General features: G+C 37.0%; 1 protein-coding gene across 6 annotated transcripts in view; it reads left to right on the forward strand.

The window, feature by feature from the left end:
• Positions 1-268: 268 nt before the first annotated feature.
• The window catches only part of TP63 (tumor protein p63), a 266768-nt gene continuing 246243 nt past the window's right edge, over positions 269-20793 (forward strand). For 2 of the 6 annotated variants that reach the window (XM_021671374.2, XM_064366919.1), the window contains exon 1: positions 269-488. In XM_021671374.2, the coding sequence (XP_021527049.2) occupies positions 478-488 (11 nt within the window). In that variant the 5' untranslated portion in view covers positions 269-477. Of the gene's footprint in view, positions 489-601; positions 792-20793 lie in introns of those variants that run through there. The other 4 variants (XM_021671373.2, XM_021671376.2, XM_021671372.2 and 1 more) reach the window with 3 other exon arrangements.

Raw genomic sequence — 20793 nt, forward strand, 5'->3', positions numbered from 1 at the left:
CTCTTAGCTGAGAGGAAGAGTGAGTTCTAAGTTAAATATAATCAAGGAATTTCCCTGTCTTTGCTATTTGAGATTGTGACCACAACAGGCGGTTGGCTGAAAGGGAAACTGAAGGGCGGGGGAGGGAGGGAAAGAGATGAAAAAACAAAAAACAAAAAAACAAAACAAAACTTCCCCTAGCAGCTCTACAAAGCATTTTAGCCCCAGAAATAGCCACAGAAATCCTCAAATCAAATCAGTATCCAGATACAAGGAAGTGATATGTAGCTGGAGCAGGGTGGACACTCATCGGCTCAGTTCAGTTACAAAAGTCCAGGCTGCTGAAATTAAACTCTGATGCCATTCATGCCAGCATCCAATCACGACAGAGATCAGAAGTTCAGAGATGCCTCCAGCTCCAAATTGCCAACAAGTGTGGCTACTATACGTCAAGGACTCTGAAGCCGTGAGAGAGGGGGAAGAACAACATTAGAGAGGATGCCCAGCTGGTAAGAATCGACTGTTTATGATGTTTTAGTCACTTGATGAATCTCATTGGCTAAAATCAAGGAACGCTCCACCTCTTTGCAATTATGTGTGAAGCGGGGAAGTGCCCAAGCTTCTATGTCTGATAGCAGTTGACCCTATTGCTTTTAGCCTCCCGGCTTTATATCTTGTATATACACAGGTATATGTGTAGATTTTATATAATTGTTCTCCATTTGTTGATATCAAAGACACTTGAAGGAAATGAATTTTGAAACTTCACGGTGTGCCACCCTACAGTACTGCCCTGACCCTTACATCCAGCGGTGAGTTTAAATGTGACATAACTTCTGTCAAAACTTAATTGAAGTGCCTTGTGTATTTTGAATGTTTCAGCTGTGTACAAAGAACAATTCCTCCTTGTTTAGTGGGCATAGTGATATTATTTTGGACTTTCTGTGGACTTAAAGTGGTCTGTGGGCATATTTTCTAAATTTCTTTTTTGGTTGATATCTGGATCTCCAAAGTGAAAAAGTTTGAAGATAGTCCTCCCATTTTAAAAAATTATCACACCATTTTAAGACGTTTAAAATATATGATTTGCCTTGTTTAGCACCTACTCACTCAACAAGAAATTTCACTGGGCAGGGATATAATAATGTGTGGATAATCTTCAAGTCAAAATAAACACCAAATAATATTGATTTATACATTAAGAAATAGATAAATAGCCATTGTAGTACCAAACAGATTGTGGCATTCATTGTGGTTCTAAGGAATATTTTTTTGATATGTTGGATAACAAACATCTTTTGACTAATCTGACTTTTAAAGCCTGTGATTGTACTAAATTTTAGTTATGTTTATAGGAAGAAACATTTACCTAGTACTAAGAGAGAACATTAGTGAGGGTGCACAATTGTGTGTGTATGTGTTTCAAATTAGACTTTGCTATTTTTAAACTGGTAAATGAAATCTGAACAGTGTTTTTCCAGTCATAAAGTTATGGGAGATATTCAAGTCCTATGTAGCAGCATGATGTTGTTAGTTTAATGGATGGAATTTTGTACTTTATAAGATTGAGAGAGGTCCTTTGCATGTTGAAAATGGTGGGGTTACAAAGGGTTAACTTGTGTTTACCACCTGTGACTTTTGGAGCTTCATACTAGAAGTGGATTCTGCTCTCTCTGGGCAGGACTCAGTTACTGTAACCTAGCAGAGCATGAAAGATGTGTGATCTTTCATTAACATAGTTTGCCACCACGTAGAACACTAATGTGAGCTATGTAGACTGTTTCTGTTCCTGTGAGGTTTCTGGTGGGTTATGTGTGAAGGCAGAAGAGAAAGAGCAAGGCAGAAAGGTAAATGGAATAGAGGAGAGAAAAAGAAAAGAGTGAAAAGAGTGGGAAAGCTAGTTTGGGGTCTCCAAGGTTTCAATGAAAAATGGTGGTGGCTTGATTCGTGCCTTGCTGTTTGCCACAAACAACATTAGCAAAAACAAATGGCTCTAGAGTTTATGTTCTTGTATAATTTGAAAATGAGATTTAGCTGGAGTTGGGGATTGGGTTGATTAAAAAGAAAAACACCAAAGATTTTCTGGTTCTCAAAATTGTTTCTAATCTCAAAATTATGTATTCCATTAAACATCTTTGGAAATAATATTTCTAAGAACGTAATTGTATGAAGTAGTAATCATGTAATGCTACTCTTGAGGGCATCTCTCCTAAAGTAGGAACTTGGATCCAGGGAAGCTTTATTGACTAATAACCCACACTTCAATCCTGCACACCTCTCTAGAAGCATTTCTAGTGATTAATAAGAGAGGCCTATAAATACAAAGAAATAGGAAAATTACTTTTTATATTACCCTGACAATCTATTAGTTCATGGAGTAAGCGTCATCTCAGTTTTTGACATACTGTAACATTCTAAGCAGTAATAGTATTTTTTTAACCTTTACTTTAAGTTCAGGGGTAGAAGTGTAGTTTGTTACATAGGTAAACTTGTGTCATGGGGGTTCGTGGTACAGATTATTTCATCACTCAGGTGCTAAGCCTAGTACCCATTAGTTAGTTTTCCTGATCTTCTTCCTCCTCCCACCTTCTATCCTCTGAAAAGCTCCCGTGTGAATTGTTCCCCTCTATGTGTCCACGTGTTTTCATCATTTAGCTCCCAGTTATACATTAGAACATATGGTATTTGGTTTTCTGTTCTTGTGTTAGTTGGCTAAAGATAATGGCCTCCAGCTCCATCCAAGTCCCTGCAAAGGGCATGATATCATTCTTTTTTGTGGCTGTATAATATTTTAAGTAGTTTTAAAATTTCCTAGAATGCCCTGGGCTTTAATCATGGTGCCTGATACTTCTGGGGAAGGGAGAGGGCATGTTGAGAAGCTGTGAGATTATGGTTCAGAATGGCGAGGGAACAATTATTTGCCTGATAACTAATTTTAGGCAGGGATATGTACTTCTCGTTTGTAATACAAACTTAAACAGCAAAAACATTAAAGTGATGAAAAATAGTTCTTACAAAGCGTCTGCTCTGTGGAAAGCATTGCAAATACAAAAATGAATTAGATGTGACTATAATGTTCATTTGTTTAACTCTATAGTACTTATATATTTAATGTAAAATATATTTTCCTCAAATATTTTAAGTTTTTTCATATAAAGACTGAATTATTACTGTTTTACAACCTATACTACTTAGTGAATAAATGAGTGAAAAAATGAAATATCACTAAAAAATAGTGTGATAATGTATATTGTCGAAGCAAGGATCAAACAACATTTTCTTTGATATTTCATGAGTGAATGGATTTGAGCTGGTTTTTCTAAGCAGACAACCGTTGTAGTTCTCGGTTTACAAAAGCTATTTTAAGAAAGACCAAATTTAATCATTCCATAATCATAGTCATCTACATAGTTAAATTTGGCTTTACTGACCTTGTGTTTAGAAAGAAGTCATGAAAGATGATTTTTTAAAAGAAAGAACAGGATATCTTGATATTTTTAACTCCAAGCTACCTTAATTTATGAATTCCCTTTTATCACAGAATAGAAAAAATGACAGATGTTATCTTTTATTACTAAATGTTAATGCCATTCCGAAAAGTGTTTAAATACACGTTTCAAAGGACGTTGGTAATCATTCTCTCAGTTAAAATTGGGACTTTATTCTCTGTTTTTTTCCTTTCCACTTAAACATATAAGCATATTGAACATTTAGCTGTGCCGTAACGTTAATGCTAATTTACTTTAGTCTTTGCAAAAATATTCTAAAAGCCATCATTATTTTGATAATATTAACAATACAAAGAGGAAGAAAAGCTGGATAAAATCGCGTTACCATTTGATTACCAACTTAATTTTTAAAATATTGAAGTATGGATGAAATTATGAAAGTTCAGTAAATAAGTCAATGGGTTAGTTACCACTAATTTATGAATAGGAATTTGTACACAATAAATTCTGTTTGTTGTTTATTTTTTATTACGTAAATATCAAAAAATGAATCTAAAATTTAGCCCTTCAGAAGCTACATCCTTGTTAATTTATTGTTTGTGCTAAAACTTGGACAATTTTCCATTCTTTCTTTTCTATAATTTTCATCTTTGTAAAATTTATTTTTTAACAAATTAATTTTGATATACTAAATTCTTTCAAAGTATTTTTTCAAAAAATAAACCAGTTAAAATGATAAACACGAATTAAAATTAAATTTTGAATTATATGATAACTGAGGGCTAAAAATTAAAGAAACGTAAACATCATTTCAATTTGAACCACCAGTAAAATATTTAGTATTATTTTTTTTATTCATCCTCTATTCCAAAGAAGCATCAAACTATTAAAAATACTTTATGGGTGATAATAAGTGTTTTTTGTGTGAATTACATATTTGTTGTGAATTTTATTCTTTACTCTCTTAAAGGTCAACTTTATTAGTTGTGCTTTCTAAATATATCCCAAAAGGAAGAGTGATGACAATGAACTTACAGTGGAAGACCATTTCATTTGTAAGATAAAATCACGCAAAGGCAGATGCAGCTCTGTGTTGGGTGTCCTTCACTTGCTCCTCCACATCTGTTCTTTTTCTTTCTCGTTCTTTGCCTCAAGAAGCTGCCTCCTATAACTGCATTAGCAGATCCTTTCTTCTCTGGTTTCCTGTTGAATTCAACTACCCGCAATCTCCTGCAGGAGAGTGAAGTTGGAATATTAGTTTCCCTGGCTGACTCCCTGTTGGTTTTCTACTGAAGGTTGCAGATCCTCTCAGAGGCCCTTGCTACAGGTCCAAGTCCCTGACTTTGAGTAGTTACTCCCTACCCTTCCTTTTCTTCAAGCTTAGGAGGGGTAATCATTTCCAGCCATCGCGAATTCCAGGGAGCCACATCATATTCCTTACCCCTTCATTAAACTTTCTTCAATTACCTTTTTCTTGCCAGTATCATGCTCTATTTCCTGCCAGGGTTGTGACAACTACACACATTTAAAAAGTATGTCATGGTGTTGTTTATGTACATATGAAGACTTCCAAAATAATTGATATAGCAATTAATAATGTAATGTAATTTTTGATGTGAGGTAAATGATGTGTCCATCCATTTCAATGAGCACGCCAGCTTTTAGCCATCTCCGTAATCACTAAGTTTCTCTGACTGAAAGGAATGAATCAACATGCTGTATAATCTGCATGTGTTGTTTAAAATAGTTGTTTATACAAACTTTAGAGAAATATTAAGTTTTAGTTTATCTTCAGGATCTAATATATCTATCACTTGTAATCAAGAAAAAATACTTCAGTCTCCAATGAATAAGCTTCAGAATACATTTATGACCAACTGTGGTTAGCCAAAAGCACAATGCTGTTATATTTCTGTGTGCTGCGTCTGAGCTGTGAGTGCATTTAAATAGCAGTGAGTCATATTAGCAGAGTGCACACAGGATTTGTCGAAAGATCTCAATTGTAGTAAACTTCACCACTAAGTGATTATGTGACCTTCATGAAATCACTTAAGCTATCTAAATCAAAGTTCCTCATGAGTTAAATAGGGATAAAAAGCTCTTATCTACTGTTCACAACCAGGACTTTGAGAAATAAACTCAGCTTAACTCTGAAATACACTCCCTTAGTGTACGGTAAGTTCTCACTTAACGTTGTTGATAGGTTCTTGGAGACTGAGTTTAAGCAAAACAGTATGTAACTAATGAAACCAATTTTACCATAGGCTAATGATACAAACAAGAGTTAAGTTCCTATGGCATGTTTTGGGTCACAAAAACATCACCAATCTTCTAAATGTAGACCCAAAAGATTTCTAATACTAAAACATGGAGATAAATGTGAGCTATACATATATTTAAGAAGTATTAATTCAAATAGCTAAGATAATTATTTAACCGATTTTTGGTGAACCAATGAGTGACGATCATAGTGGTCGTATGCTAAATCAAGGAATAAATGTTTGCAAAGCAAAAATTGTAAAGAGCACCCCCTACCACCTCACAGTTCAAAATCAAATAAAAATATGGTAGTCTTGCTGAGAGCACTTTTCTACTGCCTCGTTTATCATCATGTAGTTTATGATTATCATATACTTTATTAATTTTTATTTTGCAATACTGTGTATTCATTTATTTAACTATTTTCCAACCTGCTTATTCCAGTTCAGGATCTCAGGGCCAGAGCCCATCTCAGCAGCTCAGGGTGCAAGGTGGAAGCCAACCCTGGGCTAGATGCCATTGCATTGCAGGACGCACACACACGCACACACACACACACACACACTCTCACAATGAGCTTGGGGCAATGTAGACACACCAGTGAACCTAATGTGCACATCTTTGAAATGTGGGAGGAAATAGGAGTACCTGAAAAATCCATGTAGACATGGAGAGAACACAAAACCTCCACACAGACAGTGACCCCAGCTGGGAACTGATTTTTTTTTTCTCATCAGCGTTATATGGAAAAGATGTTAAACAAAACAACTTTTTTTATGACCTGCTGTATTGTTCAGTTCTGCTATTATATTATGCATATAGTGTGCCAGTGGACTGAGCTGCCTTCCCAGAAACAATTGTGTCTTCATGTAAGCATACCGTGAGTTCCACTTTATATCAACTTTCAGAATAAAGATCATTCGGGTCTTGACATCATCTTGGCTTGTCTCCCTCAGTTCTTATACTTCAGAATTAAGGAATCTGAATCCCAGATTAGTTAAGTGAATTGTCTAAGATCACCCAGCAAAATAGGGACAGAACCATGGTGAGAACTGAAGTCTCTTGTCTACCAATTCAAAGCTCTGTTTAACACAAAACATAGCATTTTATTAGATTTGTATAAAATTTTACAGTTGACAAAATGTTTCCCAATGCATCACACATCTGACCTATCAGGGAGGTAGGAAGGTATGGTAGGCAGAATAATAGTCTCCAAAGACAGCCACATCCTAATCCTCAGAACCTGTGAATATGTTATGCTACACAGCAAAGCAGAATTAAGTTTGTAAATGGAATTAAGGTCACTAATCAACCGACTTTAAAATAGGTAGAATAACTTGGATTATCCCTGTGGGCACAATGTAATCACAAGAAAGCAGAAGGTAGAAGATTCAAAGTGATACGATGTAATAAGAGATTTGACAGGCTATTGCTGGCTTTGAAGATGGAAGGGCGTCATGAGTCAAGAAATCTGGAAAAGGCAAGGAAACCGATTTTCTCCTACACTCTCCAAAAGCAACAAATCCCTGCTGACACCTTGATGTCAGCTCTGGGAAACCCACATCAGCCTTCTGATCTACAGAACTATAAGATACTAAATTTGTGCTAGTTTAAGCCACTAAATTTGTGGTAATTTGTCATGGCAGCAATAAGCAACTAATCCACCAAGGTAGGAATTTTTATCCCCAAACGGTAGATGTGAAGACTAAAAAACTGTGTTTTGTTTTGATGTGTTTAAACTGTCCCATGAATTTATTATTTTCTTACGGTGCAGAGTGGGGAAGGTAGAATATGTGAGTGAAATACAATCCTAGACCTCAGGGAATCTAAGGTAAAACTACATGTATAGAAACAACACAAGGTAGAAGGTGGGGCTGAAGAACCCTGGACAGGCTAGTCCCGGGTATGCAGGTGCCAGCACCCACTCTTGAGGCAGCAAATTGAAACAGTGATTTTTGTTACTAGTTTCTGTTAACGTTCCTCAAACTCTTTTACACAGAGACCTATCTGACTCTTGGGTGGTCACTCTAAAACTCTGAAGGTCAAATTTAGATCCAGGAAACGCAGGAATGCACATACTCACTTCTAATGTTGTCATGTGTTGAGAGAGTTCAGATAGAGCCTTGGAAATGCACTGTAAAGAAAACAATTTTGATTCGAGTAGTTACCAGACTACCCTTGGAAAAATAGCTCTAGACTTTTTGGTGTTGCAAGGTGCTCAGTTAATTTAGGTCTGAGATTACATCGATGCCTCTCTGAGAAACTGGGAGCCAAGGGAATGAATGCAAGGTCAGCATTTTTATCAGACACTCCAGGTGATTTGTTCATTTGCACACCCAATTTTGAAAAGCACTACCTACGGTGAGGCAAACTTAGACCCAGTGCCCCAATACATGCTCATGAAGAGGTAACCAGAGATAATGAAAAACAGAGATGCATGTATGTCTTCCAAAAGACAGACTTCACCTTCTCACTTTATTTAAAAGCCAAATGGACTGTAAGATTAAAGTGACTTTTCAGTCTCTGTTTCAGGACAAGAAAGCCAAGTTTCTGATTAGCTATTTTGAAGCTCAAATTTGTCCTGACAGGGTTCTATCTCCTTTAAAGAATTCACCAAGGACAGGTCCTCAAGCAACAAGTGATGGATGGATAAAACACTGTAATTACTATCAAAGCGCAAAAACTTCCTCTGTGTAATTACACACTTCCCATCCTCTAGACGCCACTTTTTTCCATGTAAAATAGAATGAGAAATGGACATGAGTGACGTGTACTTACTGGTTAGTCAAGGTTTTGGAAATGACAGTTATTAACATGTGTGTTTTATCATAAGCCATAATCTTTGGGGGATAACTTAGGTTGTAGGATTAATTCTTGCTCCATTCTTATTCTTATTTGTATTGTTTGCCTTCCATTCTCTACTAAATCTGACTTTCTTATGATGAATTAGATTATTTGAAGTTTAGAATGAAATCATTAAGCTTAGAAGGATAAATGTAAGGGCTCAAAATCCCTTGCCACTTTCAAATTTCCAGTTCTTTTTTCTTTTGTTTCAAACGAGTAAACCTAATCTGTTAAGTTGAACAACAAACACTCATTCTCAAATTCCATTAACTCAGGCAGGTTTCTCATGATTAAGATAAAAACCAGCATCATAATAATGTTAAGACTGAGAAAGGATTTTGAGTCAACAAATACAAAATTGAAGCTAGTGTGATCATTTAGCACATTTAGAAATCTATCCTAGCTAGAATAGATTTTTAATCTTTCTAAACAGATGTTGATTTATCATGGGAATAAATAATAGAATATATACAAACTTATGATAGGGGACTATAGGAACTCTTTCTTTTAAAGTCAAGTATGTTCTGCCTTAAGACTGTTGATTGCATTTAACTTAACCCTCCATCAAACGCTGACATTTCATCAATGTCTTCAATTTGTACAGCTTCCTTAAACACATCAAATTTAAAATATTTTATTTGAAATTCGTCAGTAGCTTTTCTTTCCTCATTTTTTTTTCTGGCTCAAAGAAACTTATATTTTTGTACCAGAATTTAATAGAGTCATTTACTTCTTAACTACCTAGATAATTAGAATATACTATTCATTAAAGCTTTCAATGAGGAAACATACTTTCTTCCAATTTTTCCATGACACTGCAACTGCCTCTATATAAAAAGTTTTAATAGAATAGATTTTTCTATTTTATCATTTTCCTTTTAACACTTTTGTTATGTCAGGCAATGAGACTTTATACTTCACAGAATTTTTCAAGCTAAATGATGGGCAATCAAAAATAAAATTGAGAAGTTTCCATCCAGCATCTTAATTGATACTAATATGATAAATCTTTGTACCTGCATAAGTTTTCTTTAGTGTCCTATAGAGGCTGATGTGGCTGTAATGGAGAATTCTGCAATAAAATGTAACATATTAATGCGTGATTTGTCTTCAAGTTACTACTGCTGTAAATGTGGTCCATTTTAAATGTTGCAGTCACACTGACACACTTTCTACAGTCACGTGTTCAATCATTTTTTTCTTGCTGAACAAAAGGCTTTAGTGATGCTCTATGAAATCACTACCGAATCGCCTAGATTGTGTGCAAGGTGCCAGCTTATGTTCCTACACAAAATTAATATACAGTTTTACCTCTATGTCTTAAATCCTTTAAAGCAGTACAGTGGAAAGCTTGTTTTCCCCTTCAGCTTTTGACCTCCCTTCTTTTCTTTTTCTCTTTCTCTCTTTCATAGAAGTTCTGCACTTCTTTGCTGCTTGTTAGTACAGAATATACCTGAAAAAGCTAAGAAATCACAGAAACCGTTTTTTAAACAAGTCCAAGCTTTGCTTTGCAAAAGTAAAATTGGGCCATCGTGTAAACTAAACTAAGACGTTGAAACAGCAACATATCAAAAATATAAACACACAAAGAAAACTGACAAAAATATATGCCTTTTGGATTTTATAGGGTATTTATTTTTAATACCTAGCCTCTCTGAATTAAGTACATTTAAGGAGATTTGTAATTAGCTAATCTTTAAATTCATAAATTTAAATAGCTAATCTTTAAATTCATAAATTGAATTTATAAATTTAAATAGCTAATCTTTAAATTCATAAATTTTGTTTGGTTGGGGGACAAGGAACATAGGAGAAAGGAAATAGTTCACTTTCATTGTAAACTTAGTAGTTGAGTTTGTAGTTTGTAGTTTGAAAGCCACAGAGCTATTTAATAATGTTCTACAAATATTTATTAAATACTCAATACTGGATATATGATAAAAAATTTACAACTTCAACATTTTTATGTGTTTGTTTTTACTGTAGCAAATTTGGTTCTGAAATACTCTGAATTAAACACGAGGTTAAAGGAAGATCTTGAAGTTCAGGTAGAAACATAAATGCCAGAGCATTTTAGGTATTCTCAGATAAAACATATTCAGAAAAAAGTAAATTGTGACTTGCTACTACTGATATCTCAGTAAATATTTATTACACAAATAATCATGGACGCCAACAAAGAAAAATTTAGTAAAACAATTGTTTTCCATGTCATCTTCTAGGTTCATAATTTTCTATAAACAAGTTATAATCATAGTTTCAATGTTTTATTCATTATTAAATAATAGAACGAGTACTTTCCAGTTATATAAGTGACTGCATCTTTATCTCATCATATCTATGTAATTTACTACATTCATTATGTCTCTTATTTTTAAACATTTGGTTTGGTTATAATTTTTATTACTCATTAAGAATGTTATACAACCACCTTTCTTTTGAATTATTTCCTTGGGATAGTTCAATGGGACAAATCTTTTAAGCAAACTTATACATGTTGAATCTAAACAAGGTATGTAACTTACCTGAATTATCTCATATAACACAATTCTTAAGCTAAGTAATATTCCAAGTTTTCAGATGAGAAAAACGATGCTCAGAGATACTTAACCAAGGTGACCTTACTAATAAGTGGAAAACGTACTTTCATTCTCACCTGAGTCAGGGCTGTCTGACCCAAAGATTTTGCTGCTTCCCCGACAACATCCTGCCACCCAAGAAGCAAGAGGGCTGCGTAGTAAATGAGTGTATACATTTTCAAGTTACTGGAAAACATTACTATTTAAACAGTATGCCAATGTACTTTGCCAAAGAGTTGCAGCTTTGAATAGTATTATTTTTAAATTTCATTAAGTTAATAGATCTAAGATGATATGTGCTTGTAATTAGCACTTTTTAAATTAACTAGGACAACTACAAAACTACAGTTACTAATTTTAAAAGACCTCAAGTTTTGATTTTGTATTTTAAGATAATGAAAATGAGTGTGGTGGCTCACGCCTGTAATCCCAGCACTTTGGGAGTCTGAGGAGGGTGTATCACGAGGTCAGGAGATGGAGACTAGCCTGGCTAACACAGTGAAACCCCGCCTCAAAAAAAAAAAAAAATTAGCTGGGCGTAGTGGCACGCACCTGTAGTCCCAGCTACTCAGGAGGCTGAGGCAGGAAAATCGCTTGAACTAGGTCAGTGGAGGTTTCAGTGAGCCAATATCAGGCCACTGCATTCCAGCCTGGGCAACAGAGCGAGACTCTGTCTAAAAAAAAAAAAAAAGAAGAAAGAAAGAAAATGGAAATAAGATATGAACAGCAAAATATCTAGTATTTATTGAATTTTAACGATGTGCCAGGAACTGTTCTAAGCACTTTACACATTTAACTCTCAAAGCACTGTAAGAGGTAGTTACTAGTAGTATTTACTTCTAATCAAGATACAGTAGTATAATGTTTAAGAGACTGGATTCTGGTGCCAATGTGTCTAGGTTCAAAAATCTCACTCTGACAAATGTTAGACCTCCTAACTTAATCTATGTCGGTTTGGTTTTTGTTTTTGTTTTTGTTGTTGTTGTTGTTGTTTGTGTATAAAGGAGTGTGATAATAGTAGTACCTACCTGATAGCATTGCTTTAAGAATTAAATGAGTTAATTGCACAAATGGCTTAAGACAGAGCCTGGCACACAGTAAGTACTATAGAATGTTCGCTCTTTTATTATTATTACTTTATTATACTTTAAGTTCTGGGGTACATGTGCAGATTTTCATATTTTGTATGAAGAAATTGAGACAGAGAGAGGCTGTGTAACCTCTCTAGTGTAAAACAGTTGGTGGTTATGGGTAGGATCCTGATTTCTACCCCATTTTCTATAATAGTCAGTGCCTTAACTCTCAGTAAATTCTATGTAGGAAAGATTTTAAAGCATAAATAAAACTTAAACAGAAAACTGCAAAAACTAATAAGTTAACATTCTAGAAGAATGGTATGAGTCTAAAGAGGAAATATATTTCTAAGTATCCCTCACACCCTTAGCTCAATCCCAGACAGCCAATTTCGGTTTTGTTTTTAGATGGAGTTTCACTTTTGTCTGTGAGGGTGGAGTGCAATGGTGTGATCTCAGTTCACTGTAACCTCCACCTATCAGGTGTAGGAGATTCTCCTGCCTCAGCATCCCAAGTAGCTAGAATTACAGGCATGCACTACCATGCCTGGCTAATTTTGTATTTTTAGTAGAGAAGGGGTTTTGCCATGTTGCCCAGGCTGGTCTCAAACTCCTGACCTCAGCTGATCTGCCCACCTCAGCCTCCCAAAGTTCTGGGACTATAGGCATGAGCCACCCCGTGCCCGGCCCCAGACAGCCAAATTTGATGACAGTCTGTTCTACCTCTGGAAATAAATGTTTCCATTAGAACCCTTATAGGCAGGGGCTTAACTTTGAAAACAGAGTTGCCAGTATGGAAACTTGGGGTCACTTACTTCAAAAGCTCTCCTTTAACTGATTTATTAAAAAAAAAAAAAACTTAATGCTTTTACTTCCCCATTTCTGTTGATAACTTAGAAATCTCTCATTTACCAATTTCTGTTATTGAAATTTGGTGATGTGGATCAAGCCTTCCTCCATGAACTCTTGACCCAATCAGAATAATTCATTTCTACTCTATCAATGTGACCTTTTTTTCGTTATGTGGTACTTTGACCCACCATCATTTCTTTCCATATCTGTCCTTTTTTACTTTTATGCTTTTGCTAGCTTATCTTAACTGAAGGCTTTTCTTTCTCTGGAAACATCTACATTGCCCATGGTTCTTTAGTAGAAGCAATGCCTTTTATACAAATTCCTTTTCATTCAGGTGGACAAGAGAAGAAACTAACATTTTTTTTTTTTTTTTTAGACAATACTGCTGTTTTGGATCATAGTTTACCCATGATTACTCAATAATCTGGTATTTTCTGAAATCTCAACCATCAAAGAGATTGACTGACTTTTGACAATATACTGACCTTCGGAAAACTCTCCTCTGTTACATGACCCCATTTTCCCCTTTACTGTTAGCATCTGGCAACTCTTTGGGAACTCTGTTTTCCTTTTGATTGCCTTCCCATAATGTTGCCTTACAGCCCCTCTGCTTCTTCAATTCAAGAAGCTCCCATTTCCATTTCAGGTACCAATCCACGGAATCATCCTGGATTGCTCATCATTACCTGAAATTGTATGAGGCCCAAAGCACACAATCTCACACTTTCTGGCCACAATCTCTTGTCCCTTCCCCACTCTCACACCCCAGTTTGCACCAAGCCTGTTCCTTTAGCACACCCTCACAATCTTCTCTATGAAAATTCATTCCCTTCTTCAAAATGTGTCTTAATTTCTATTTATTTCATGATGTATTTTGTGCATATTCACTTAACAAGTTTCTGTTTAAGACCCTCAGTACTTAAAGTGAAATGCATAGAATAATTCAAAATTTGAGGCCCACATCATTCCTGCTAAATGAGAATCTGTATTTTATTTATTTTTTATTATTTCAATAGTGTTGGGGGAACATGGTTTTTGGTTACATGGGTAAGTTTTCTAGTGCTGATTTCTGGGATTTGGTACATCCATCACCTAAGCAGTGTACACTGTACTCAAAAGTGAGTAGTCTTTTTTTTTTTGAGACGGAGTTTCGCTCTTGTTACCCAGGCTGGAGTGCAATGGCGCGATCTCGGCTCACCGCAACCTCCGCCTCCTGGGTTCAAGCAATTCTCCTGCCTCAGCCTCCTGAGTAGCTGGGATTACAGGCACGTGCCACCATGCCCAGCTAATTTTTTGTATTTTTAGTAGAGATGGGGTTTCACCATGTTGACCAGGTTGGTCTCGATCTCTTGACCTCATGATCCACCCTCCTCGGCCTCCCAAAGTGCTGGGATTACAGGCGTGAGCCACCGCGCCCGGCAGTGAGTAGTCTTTTATCTCTCACTTCCTACCCACTCTTCCCATTGAGTCCCCAAAGTCCATATATCATCCTTTTTTTTTTTTTTTTTTTTTTTTTGAGACGGAATCTCACTCTGTCACCTGGACTGGCATGCAGTGGTGCGATCTCGAATCACTGAAACCTCCGCCTCCTGGGTTCAAACAATTCTCCTACCTCAGCCTCCCATGTGGCTGGGATTACTGGTGCCTGCCACTATGCGCAGCTAATTTTTTGTGTTTTTAATAGAGATGGGGTTTTACCAAGTTAGCCAGGCTGGTCTCAAACTCCTGACCTCGTGATTCACCCACCTCGGCCTCCCCGTATATCCTTCTTATGTCTTTGAGTCCACATAGTTTAGCTCCCACTTATAAGTAAGAACATACAATATTTGGTATTCCATTTCTGAGTTATTTCACTTAAAATAATGGTCTCCAGCTCTTCTCAGGTTGCCGTAAATGCCATTCTTTCTTTCCTTTTAGTGGCTGAGTAGTATTCCATGGTGTATATAAACCACATTTTCTTTATTCACTTGTTGGCTGATGGTCATTTAAGCTGTTTCCATAATTTTGCATTTGTGAGTTGTGTTACTATAAACATGCATATGCAAGTGTCTTTTTCATATAATGACCTCTTTTCCTTTGGGTAAGAATCTGTATTTTAACCAGAACTCAAGGTGATTAGTGAACACGTTCAATTTGAGAAGCATGACTTTAGTCTAGTGGTTCCCAGGGTGTGATCCCAAGAGTACAAATGTAGCACTTGGGAATAGTATTAGAAATGCAAATTCTCAGGCCAATGTGGGTACTATTGAACTTAAAACCTGAGGTTGTAGTTCAACAATTGTATTTTAACACAGTTATCAGGGGCTTCTGATGCACACTGAAGTTGGAGAAGCTGACTATACAACTGACAAGGGAGGGGCTGTCTTATTAATTTTATATTCTCTATAGGTGTAGGGTATGCATTTTACCAATGCGTAAGAAGTGACTGAGCAAATGGATGAATGAATGAGTGAATGATGCTCTTGTTTATATCACAGATGATGTGTAGTTTTTTTTCTTCTCTGATGTATCATACAAATTTATTTATACTTCACATATGGTATTTACATTTAATTACTTAAATGACTAAAATTTTAATTATTTCTGTATATACATATGTCTAACATTGAGTTGTGTCTATTATAGATATTCAATAGATGTTTAATTTGGTTGAAATAATTCTCTTGTATATTGTTCTACTTTTGGTCCCACCCACCCACTGCCACACACCTTTCCCTTTCATGATACATTGCTTTAGACCAAGTGAAGGACCAAATACAAGATATAAGGCAGGTGGGAATCTGACCTATTGGAATTTGTCTTCTCAAAATAACAAAAATAAATCTTAAAAACAAAGTTGAAAATAAAAGTGAGAAAAGCATTTTAGAATTAAAAAAAATAAAAAACTGGACTGTCTGGGAATATGACAGAATAGAAACAGCTCCAGTCTGCAGCTCCCAGCGAGATCAATGGGGAAGGTGGGTGATTTCTGCATTTCCAGCTGAGGCACCCAGCTCATCTCATTGGGATTGGTGAGACAATGGGTGCAGCCCACAAAGGGCGAGCTGAAGCTGGGTGGGATGTTGTCTCATGAGGGAAGCACAAGGGGTCAGGGAACTCCCCTCCCCCCCAGCCAAGGGAAGCCATATGGAACTGTGCTGTGAGGAACAGTGCACTCTGTCCCAGATGCGACACTTTTCCCATAGTCTTTGCAACCCACAGAACAGGAGATTCCCTCAGGTGTCTATGCAACCAGGACCCTGGCTTTCAAGTACAAAACTGGGTGGCCATTTGAGTAGACACTGAGCTAGCTACAGGAGTTTTTTGTTCATACCTCAGTGGCATCTGGAATGCCACCAAGACAGAACTATTCACTCCCATTGAAAGGAGACTGCAGTCAAGGAGCCAAGTAATCTAGCTCAGTGGTTCCCACTTCCACAGAGCGCAGCAAACTAAGAGCAACTGGCTGGAAATGCTCGCTGTCAACACAGCCGTCTGATGTCAAGCTGGGATGCTTGAGCTTGGTGTGGGGAGGGGCGTCTACCACTACTGAGGTTTGAATAGGTGGTTTTCTTCTCACAGTGTAAACAAAGCCTCCAGGAAGTTCGAACTGGGCGGAGACCACCTCAGCTTGGCAAAGTCACTGTAGCCAACTGCCTCTCTAGAAACAAACTCCTCTGAGCTGAAGGAGCATGTTCCTCCTCTCTGGACAGGGCATCTCTTAAAGAAAGGCAGTAGTCCCAGTCAGAGGCTTATACATAAAACTCCCATCTCCCTGGGACAGAGCAACTGGGGGAAGGGGCGGCTGTGGGTGCGGCTTCAGTAGACTTAAATGTTTCCTGCCTGCCGGCTCTGAAGAGAAAGTCAAATTGTCTCTGCTTGCAGATGACATGATTGTATATTTAGAAAACCACGTCATCTCAGCCCCAAATCTTCTTAAGCTGATAAGCAACTTCGGCAAAATCTCAGGATACAAAATCAATGTGCAAAAATCACAAGCATTCCTGTACACCAATAATAGAACATAGAGCCAAATCATGAGTGAACTCCCATTCACAGTTGCCACAAAGAGAATAAAATATCTGGGAATACAACTTCCAAGGGATATGAAGGACCTCTTTAAGGAGAACTATAAACCACTGCTAAAGGAAATAAGAGAGCACACAAACAAATGCAAAAACATTCCGTGCTCATGATTAGGAAGGATGAATATCATGAAAATGGCCATACTGTCCAGAGTAATTTATAAATTTGAAGCTATTCCCATCAAATTACAGTTGACTTTCTTCACAGAATTAGAAAAAAAACTACTTTAAATTTTATATGAAACCATAAAAAGAGCTTGTATAACCAAGATAATACTAGGCAAAAAGAACAAAGCTAGAGGCATCATGCTACCTGACTTCAAACTATACTACAAGGTTACAGTAACCAAAGCAGCATGGTCCTGGTACCAGAGCAGTTATGTAGACCAATGGAACAGAACATAGCCCTCAAAAATAACACCACACATCTACAACCAACTGATCTTTGACAAACCTGACAAAAACAAGCAATGGAAAAAGGATTCCCTATTTAATAAATGGTGTGGGGAAAACTGGCTAGCCATATGCAGAAAACTAAAACTGGACCCCTTCCTTATACCTTATACAAAAATTAACTCAGGATGAATTAAAGACTTAAACATAAGGCCTAAAACCATAAAAACCCTAGAAGAAAACCTAGGCAATACCATTCAGGACATAGGCATGGGCAAAGACTTCATGACTGAAACACAAAAAGCAATGGCAACAAAAGCCAAAATTGACAAATAGGATCTAACTAAACTAAAGGACTTCTGCACAGCAAAAGAAACTATCACCAGAGTGAACAGGCAACCTACAGAATGGGAGAAAATTTTTGCAATCTATCCATCTGACAAAGACTGATATTCAGAGTCTACAAAGAACTTAAACAAATTTACAAGAAAAAGACCACCCCATCAAAAAGTAGTCAAAGAATATGAACAGACAGTTTTCAAAAGAGGACATTTATGTGGCTGACAAACATATGAAAAAAAGCTTATCATCACTGGTCATTAGAGAAATGCAAATCAAAACTACATTGAGATACCATCTCACACCAGTTAGAATGGCAATCATTAAAAAATCTGGAGACAATAGATGCTGGAGAGGATGTGGAGAAATAGGAACACTTTTACACTGTTGGTGGGAGTGTAAATTAGTTCAATCGTTGTGGAAGACAGTGTGGTGATTCCTCAAGGACCTAGAAATAGAAATTCCATTTGACCCAGCAATCCCATTACTGGATATATATCCAAAGGATTATAAATTGTTCTACTATAAGGACACATGCACACAAATGTGCATTGCAGCACTGTTTACAATAGCAAAGACCTGGAACCAACCCAAATACCCATCGATGATAGACTGGACAGGGAAAATGTGGCACATATACAGCATGGAATACTATGCAGCCTTAAAAAATGATGAATTCACGTCCTTTGTAGGGACATGGATGAACCTGGAAACCATCATTCTCAGCAAACTGACACAAGAACAGAAAATCAAACACCCATGTTCTCACTCATAGGTGGGTGTTGAACAATGAGAACACATGGACACAGAGAGGGGAGCATCACACACTGGGATCTGTCGGGGGGAAATAGGGGAGGGGCAGTGGGGGGTGGGGAGTTGGGGAGAGATAGCATGGGGACAAATGCCAGATATAGGTGATGGGGAGGAAGGCAGCAAATCACACTGCCATGTATGTACCTATGCAACAATCTTGTATGTTCTTCACATGTACCCCAAAACCTAAAATGCAATAAAAAATAAAATTAAAAAATAGCTCATCTGGCCATTAGGGAAATGCAAATCAAAACCACAAGGAGATACTATCTCACGCCAGGTAGAATGGCGATCATTAAAAAGTCAGGAAACAACAGATGCTGGAGAGGATGTAGAGAAACAGGAATGCTTTTACACTGTTTGTGGGAGTGTAAATTAGTTCAACCATTGTGGAAGACAGTGTGGCATTTCCTCAAGGATCTAGAACCAGAAATATCATTTGACCCAGCAATCCCATTTTTGAGTATATGCCCAAAGGATTGTAAATCATTCTATTATAAAGATACATGTGCATGTATGTTTATTGCAGCACTCTTTACAGTAGCAAAGATTTGGAACCAAACCAAATGCCCATCAATGATAGATTGGATAAAGAAAATGTGGCACCATGGAATACTATGCAGCCATAAAAAGGATGAATTTATGTCATTTGCAGGGACATGGATGAAGCTGGAAACCATCATTCTCAGCAAACTAACACAGGAACAGAAAACCAAACACCACATCTTCTCACTTAAAAGTGAGAGTTGAACAATGAGAACACATGGACACAGGGAGCGGAACATCACACTTCAGTGCCTGTTGGAAGGTGCAGGGCTAGGAAAGGGATAGCATTTGGAGAAATACCTAATGTAGATGATGGTTTGATGAGTGCAGCAAACCACCATGGCATGTGTATACCTATGTAACAAACCTGCACATTCTGCACATGTATCCCAGAACGTAAAGGATAATAAAAAAGTGAGAAAAGCAAATAAATCTGGTTTGAGAAGACACCTGATTGCTGGCCATACCCATAATTTATTCTTTTATAAAATGACTTTGGTTGCCATTTGAATCATGTGAAAATATGTGGCCTGCAAACACTGTTGGAAACCAAAGGCAGCTTGAGTCTGAAATAGGGTTTTCCAGTCCATCATAAGGGAGTGCCAAAATTTTCATTGCTCAGAGAATGCTGTTTCATTTCAACCACTGAAATGAAATTGTCAGGCTGGATAACTAATGCTAACTCTTGGCAGCAGTGCTTTGTGGATCCTTTTTATTTACCAGGGACAGACTATAAATAATAGCATTTGTTTAGCACTTTGTCACTTCCAAGAACTCCAACAGCCTTGACAAATAGACATCAGTGTTCTTTGCTAGCTCACAGGTGGTTAGTTTTTAATACCCAGGAAGGAGGGTTGCTATAAGTAGATAGCAACACAAATACTGATGAGGGCTTTCAGTTTAAGATCTTAGGCTAACAATGACTATTCTGTCATTCTAGACTTTTCTTAATTAGTCATACCCTAAAACAGCAGGTCTTCCCTGGGGCACTAAAAACGTCTAAAAATACGAATATCTGTGGTAAGACAATGATTGATTAATGTATCTAAGTTTTGTGATGAGTAGTTGACCAAAGTTACTAAATATGACTCATATTTCAGCAACCTCCCTCCCAGATGGTCCAACTCAACGGGTCCTCCTCTGGTGCCGTCTTTAGTCACACACTGTGATCCAGAGGGTTGAAAGAGAATCCATTGACTATATTTATCTGGAAGGCCATTGCAAACTCTGCATGAATTGTTCTTAGGGAGACGGGGAAAATCCTGATATGCCTTTTTTCAGTTACCTCATGCTATAAGATGCACAAGCTGCCTGGTGATTGTGTATGCAGCCTTTGTAGGAAGACCAAAGCAAAATTAGCAAGGAATGTTGTCCTAAAGAAAAAAAACAAAACAAAACAAACAAACAAACAAAAAACAGTAAAACGAGCCTCTACCCTCCCTTCTCCCATCCGTTGCTATAGAAGTTTCTATAAATAGAAAAGCTAGTAATAAAAATCATGAGATTCAAAACAAGTGGACTAAAAAGTATGCACATATTTTAAAGATAATGCTATTTATTTCACTTGCAATGAAAATACTGCTTTTTTTGAAAGCAAGCA

The sequence above is a fragment of the Aotus nancymaae genome, unplaced genomic scaffold (genome assembly GCF_030222135.1).
Source record: "Aotus nancymaae isolate 86718 unplaced genomic scaffold, 86718_ANA_hifiasm-v0.15.2.pri h1tg000067l, whole genome shotgun sequence".
In the NCBI taxonomy this organism is placed as follows: domain Eukaryota; kingdom Metazoa; phylum Chordata; class Mammalia; order Primates; family Aotidae; genus Aotus; species Aotus nancymaae.